The sequence below is a fragment of the Rhagoletis pomonella genome, unplaced genomic scaffold, assembly GCF_013731165.1.
Source record: "Rhagoletis pomonella isolate Grant_MI unplaced genomic scaffold, Rhpom_1.0 Rhpom_scaffold_00001, whole genome shotgun sequence".
NCBI lineage: Eukaryota > Metazoa > Arthropoda > Insecta > Diptera > Tephritidae > Rhagoletis > Rhagoletis pomonella.
The window spans coordinates 36,545,853-36,552,534 of record NW_023458555.1 but is presented as its reverse complement, the minus strand read 5'-3'; the positions used below and the strand labels follow the sequence as shown (position 1 = coordinate 36,552,534).

General features: G+C 34.6%; 1 protein-coding gene across 1 annotated transcript in view; it reads left to right on the top strand.

Moving 5' to 3' along the window:
* Window positions 1–480: 480 nt before the first annotated feature.
* Window positions 481–6,682, top strand: part of LOC118745151 — a gene marked incomplete at its 5' end in the record, with an annotated part of 9,726 nt that continues 3,524 nt past the window's right edge. The window contains 2 exon segments of the mRNA XM_036478710.1: window positions 481–599; window positions 3,149–3,270. Of these exon segments, the coding sequence (XP_036334603.1) occupies window positions 481–599; window positions 3,149–3,270 (241 nt within the window).

Genomic DNA, 6,682 nt, shown 5'->3' with positions numbered 1-6,682 from the left:
CGATTCTAACAGTTCAAATGAAAGCTGATACCTTTGAAATAAATATGTATTCAAAATATGCACTTAAGCAAGAAACGCAGTTATTGCATACAAATTGCAAAGATTAATGAAACATTCCATGAAAAAAATGTTATTAAAACCCCTTTTGGAAATGTTAAAATTTCTATTGATTTTACATAGTTTGTTAAAGTGAACAACTCGTACGATATGAATTCTTTATGAGTCTAGAAAAATTCAAGAATACTGCTGGATAAAAACAAAATGCTTAATGATTTCTGTAACGAGTATTTATTGCTGCAACTAGCCTTTGGAATGCGAATGAGTTTCGTGCCTATTATCATTGCTTACCACATTTGCATTTCAATTCACATAACCGTTATTTTGTGTCGCCAAAACATCAATTAATTGCTGAATTACTACTATTTATTATTACATATATCATTAATAATTTTTTTACTTTGTTTTTTTTTGCCACTTCAGCTTATTACCTGCAACAGTGTCCGCGCGATGAAGAATATGTCAACGAATGCCTGCGTGACAGTGGCAATAAATTGGTGCATTATCTGCGGCAGGGTATACCTGAATTGGATATTTACGAGGTGAGCTACAGGAAGTTACACCCACTCGAGAGCATTTGCACGCACATACATACATACATATCTATTTCTCACACATACATGTATATTTACTTACGTATATAAATGTACCCTGCGAGAAATGTATCTAACAGTGGAGGATTTAAATATTTGCCGCCCCTAGGCAATTCATAACTTGCCGCCCTTTTTTCACGAAAAAAAAAAAATATATATATATATATCAAATATGATTGTTATTGTCAGTGCTTTATTACAATATAGTTCGTTAATAATGAAATACATAACGGAATTAACAAATTCGACATCAGCATGGATAAGGTATTCAACAAAAACCCTCTTTCAAACACTTCTTTTTCACAGTTCTTTACGTCTTGATTTTTCAGCTGCGAATTCGCGGATAATATCTTCACAATCGATAGATAGAAACAAATCTGACTCTATAGTCAGCAACGCAAGAGCATTCAGTTTGTTTTCGCTCAATGAAGATCTGAGATAGTTTTTCACGCGAAGCTGACCTTCAGATTATTCACGTTATGATACACTTATGAAAAACTGGTGGGCTTGGAATCAAGAATTTTCTCGAAAATGCACGCTCGTTTTTCGGCAGTGTTGTCAAGTGTGGTAACCTTTTAGATGATTCTCGTTCTCGGGGCAGCGTGTCGGCTGTTTCTTTGCGTCACGCATAGGCGCGCCGTCAGGTTTCTAAGCCGCGTGAATGAAAGTTAAATGGAAATTTCAACGACTGCTATACTAAGGAAAAATTCGCAGCGTAATTCTAATTTTGAATTGTATTGAATGAGATGAATCATTAATAATATTTTACAGACACAAACACAATTTCAAGTGCAGCTGAATCCAAATAAATTTTTTTCTTTTAATTTAGCTGTCTTAAATTTTGCCGCCCCTTAATTCTGCCGCCCTAGGCTTCAGCCTATGTTGCCTGTACGATAAATCCGCCACTGGTATCTAACTATAAGTTAACTTGAAGTTGATTAGGAAGGAACTAAAGGTCACTATTATCTGTATATTTTCTTTGGGGAAAGCCAACTATATTCCTATTGCGATGGCCGCGAAATAATCAAGGGTGGTTACCACTGCATTTCGATATTCCTTTTATTTGTACTTAATTCGAAAAAGTATTTGTGAAGTGCAGAAAGAAAATGTATTCAAAGTAAAATTTGTATCAGGATATTTACACAGAAACTTGTTTAAAAAAAGAAATTTCTACATTACTTTTTGTAACTAGCTACAAGGTATATATTTTATAGAAATCCCGTAAAAAATTTAACTACAAGTGGGTTATTTTTTATCAATTGATACTTTTTCCGCAGGATATGTTTATGTACATATGTGGATTTTTGACAAAACAACTTCTCTCGAGTGAGGTTATTTTCTCTTCAAAGCAATAATTCATTGAGTTCTCGAGTTTTTGCGTTTAGTCATTAACAGGGAACGGATTTTGATAAAACCTATAAAATAGGCAAAATAAAATGACGAAATAGGCTGGAGAAGGCAAAATAAAATAGCGAAAAGGGCAGGAAAAGGCACTAGGTACTGCAAAAAAGGCAAAAGAGGGCAAAACAAAATAGCGAAAAAGGCAGGAAAAGGCACTAGGTACTGCAAAAAAACCAAAATAAGGTACTAAAGAAAGACAGAAAATACGAAGAACAATCAAAAAATACATTTATTTTAGAAATGTTTATATTACAAGTAAAAAGAGAAAAACTATGAACAAGTTTCATTATATGAAAAATTTGTACTTTGAATCTTTGACTATTTTATCCTTTCGGGTTTCTAACTCATAAAACTTTGGTCTGTATAGTTGTTGTAACATTGAACCACAAGATGCATTTTGAAGTTTTCTGGTAGCATCTTCATTCGATTCTCGCGAAGAAAAGCCTTGAATATACTAAATGTGCACTCGACGTAAATTGATACAAGTGGAGCCCAATTTAAATATGGAACGTTTGAAAAGTTCATATTATCAGGAATAAGGGCGATTTCCTCGCCCTTTACAATTTTATCCACATCCGTTATTGTCTCCAAGCCTACGTTAGCAGAGAAAACGGCTTTGAATTTTTCCAACACCAATTTGGCATGAGGTCCCTGCACTTCTATATAAGCTGCATGGGCATGTGTATATTTTTTAATCTTAAAAAAAAAATTGTAAATGCTATAATCACTTTTTTAAAGGTAGAAAAGGCAAAAAGGCAAATATCTTAAAAAAGGCAAAAAAAAGCAAATATCTTAAAAAAGGCAAAAAAGGCAACATCAAATGTGTATATATGGAATCAGGAAAAACTAAATCGTAGACATTCTTAATCGAATATACTCTACTCTTTAGCAGAAAAAAGGCAATTTCCATAAAATCCGTTCCCTGGTCATTAATAGTAGAGTAGTTCAAGATGATAGCTTATTGGTAGCAAAAAAAAAAATGTCGCATTTTTTAAATGGTAGTTCCTTATAATCTACTCTAAATTCCAACCTACAGAAAGCACAGAGGATGTTTTGTCAAAAGACCACAGATATGTAATACTTTATATTTCTTTCAGATTGAACCAGTTGTCATCGATGAGATTGGCATTGTGTTGGGCAGTGGACCGGACGGTTATCGCGCCCTATTCCGCAGTATACAAGCGTATGGTGTTAGCAACATAACTGTAACAAATGTGCGGTGAGTACTATAAATACTTAGATATTCTTAAATATATAAAATAGTTCACTTAAACATGTATATTGAAGATGAAAAATTGCTGTGATAATGCATTTCTAGTTCTTTTAGGCTTTAAAGTTTGAAACCGAAAAATAACCGACGACTATCGACCCCTTTGGTAACCGACCAATATTTAAGTCCTTTCTAGGAGAGGATGCCTCAAAGTCCTCTAGGAGTATGAAATGACAAACGGTGCCGAAGACCTTTGATAAGGCCGGTTAAGGCCATAAATATTTCCCTTTTGTTCTTGTTATGAATTAAAGTTAATTCTTTTTTTTAATAAAAATTCGAACTTAAGTTTGTTCAAATAAAATTGGTTAGGCAAGTTATGAAAGAATTGAAATTTTCGCAGGAGCTTGAGGACTTAAATTTCGAAGCGAGATGCCGGCGATTTGGCGGAAAAATATAAGAATAACCTTTCTCCACCTGGTATGAAGTAATCATTTAACTGCGTAGAAAATACACGACTTAAAAATAAACTGCTTAAGGCAACCGTAGAATGCGTGGAAACGCGTGGGCGTCAATAGTACATAAAATTTCAATTTTAACCAACGCGCGAAGTAATTTCATGCCAATTCCAGCCATTAAGTATTCGTGCATTCACAAAAACATCATTTATCTTAATTAAATTATCTGCACAAAAAAATATATGTAGAAAAAAGATAAAATAAATCGTTCCCAAGCATGTGTGTACGTTAGGGTGGTCCAAAAACAGTGAAGTCGGAACTGTTATGCTCTCACCCCCTAGAATTGTTCTATATCGAAAAAAGTATACCCTTATTTTTTATATTGAAGTCAAAAAATATTAAGAGGCGCTCAAAGTTTTCCATGTATTTTTTTTTCCGTAGAATTGGTATAGAATTCTTGAAAATAAATATTTTTCGATCGGAAAGCTTTTGTTCCCTTTAGGAGACTTTCAATAATAATATCCAATTGTTTATTTAACCATTTTTTAATACTAACGATTTTTTATTGGTCCCCCCATTGCATTTTTCGGGTTCTTTTTTGGGTTTATGGCGGACCTATAAATTATAGTTGCGATGAAAAAATGGTTAAATAAACAATGTGGTATTATTGTTGTGAATCTCCTGCAGATAAACAGATAGAAAAATATTGATTTTTAAGAATTCTATACCATTTCTACGAAAAGTTGTATTTTCCCCATATAAAATACATGGAAAACTTTGTGCGCTTTGAGCGACCTCTAAATACTTTTTGATTTAAAAATAAAAAAATAGGGATATATATATTTCGATATAGAACAATCCTAGGGGGTGAGAGCATAAAAATTTCGACTTTACTTTTTCACATGCATTTTTGGACAACCCTAATGTACATATGTGCCGCCTTTAAATTAACCTTGACATAATGCGGTTTTTTTGCGCCGTGTATGCCATGTATATTTTCGATTTGCGTGCCAGTGAGTAATTTATAGTTTAAATTCATGAATTAAATAGTTACAATTTATTTTATGACCACGTACATTAGAAAAGTTTTTATGCTAGGTTGCTGTAAATTTAAAACTGTTTTATAATATTGCGTGACTTTTAAGGAACTCTGATCAACTTTGTACATATATATCTGGTTCGTTTGTGAGTTATAATAATTTCTTGGGCGGTTAAAAGAAATTGCATTTGATGAGTTTTAGGCGATAGGGGCATAGAGATGGAAAGCAATGAACCCCGTCAGTGTGAGACTTTAACCTTCTAAAACCCTTCGCATCCTTAATCATTCGCAGCACTAAATTTTCTGGGACAATGTTAAGTCCCAAAGCTTCTACGTCGTTGCTGACTGAATCTGATAAAAGCGAAGCGCTAGGTAGTGGTCTACCTTACTTACTATTACGCTATGCTTCAAGGAAATGAGTCGATGAGTTCATCTTCCATCTGGGGTGGCTTCCCACCTTACTTGCCACTGCTTCTGCTATAATAAAGCAACATCTTCCGAAACCGTTCGAAATGCAGTGCATGTGCGTAGAGGACATCGACGATTTGTGGAGTTAAAACTTCGAACATTTGATCCTCTTTTCAATTCCTGCCTCCACTGCGGCTTAGTTCGCCCATGTTGCTGGTTAGGTGAAGCGGTTGTCCCAAGCTAGGCACAGTTTCGCGGAGTTTCTCAGGACAGAAAAACCTCACGGTCGCACATGTCTTATTTTAACCCAGCGCTCGTTCAGCCGACATGTTCAACTCTGCAAGAGTAGTCCAAAAGAGTCAACTCGACGTCACTCCACTTGGTCAACTCATCTGACCCGCAGTTTGCTGCAACATCTCCGTGGGCTGGTACAGGCCTCTAAAATCTTAAATTTTATGTTGATGGAAAGTTTCCATCAAGCTTCGACTTACACCTCCGCGTAACAGCTCACCTCTGCTTCTGTCGAACTGCCTTCCATCCTTTCATACTACCCTAATGTGAATGTAGAAAGAGCTCATCAATATCACCGCTTTGTTTCCTATAAAGGCGGCAAATTGTACCCACTGCAGCCTTTTAACTAGCATAGTTTTTTTAGCGCATTCCATCAGATGAGGACTTCCTAGCAACTTATTGATATTTGCATAGGTTTCGTATAAATGTCTTTATGTCCATATGGTTAAAATTTTGCTTTTTGGAAGAGTTGTACTCAAACTCTCTCAACCTTTTCTATCACGTGGCGAAAGTCGTAAAGTGGAACTGAATAGTTGGTCTAATTAGGAAGTCACCTTTCCACTTCAATCTGTTAGCCGAATAACTTTTTACATCATACGCAATTATTAAACAGTTATGCAGGTAAACCATGTAGAAATAAATTACGAATTACTAGAATAAATATAGTCTTGTCTTTACTTTACAACGAAAACAATTATTCTTTTTTTATGCACGAAATTTATTAGACCATCTAATTAATACTTTAACCCGATTAATAAGCAAAAACTTATGAGCATCAAAGTCATTATTTAATCGTAAAAAATATTGATGTACGTTTTTGATTATAAACCGGCTTTTTTACAATTAGCTGCTGCGGAGAAATTACGGAGGATGAGTTACGTGTCAAGCGACATGTAAGCTATATAATTTGATCCGTAATGAAAATTAATCATGTAAACTATCATGTTTTAGTAGATTTTTCATTTTATTTTCTCAGCATTAAACAAATGCCCAATTTTGCGTCCATAACGAACTCTAGCACGAAACAAATAGTAAAACTTTTTATGAGGAAAAACTTCTTAACTCATTAATGCCGATTGGCAATTTAACTTACCAGCCGTGGTTTGCTCTTATTTACGCTCTGAGAGTGAGGTGCAAGAAATCTGATTAAGATGAACATGAACATGAAGATGAAGATGAACATGAAGATGAAGATGAAGATGAAGATGAAGATGAAGATGAAGATGAA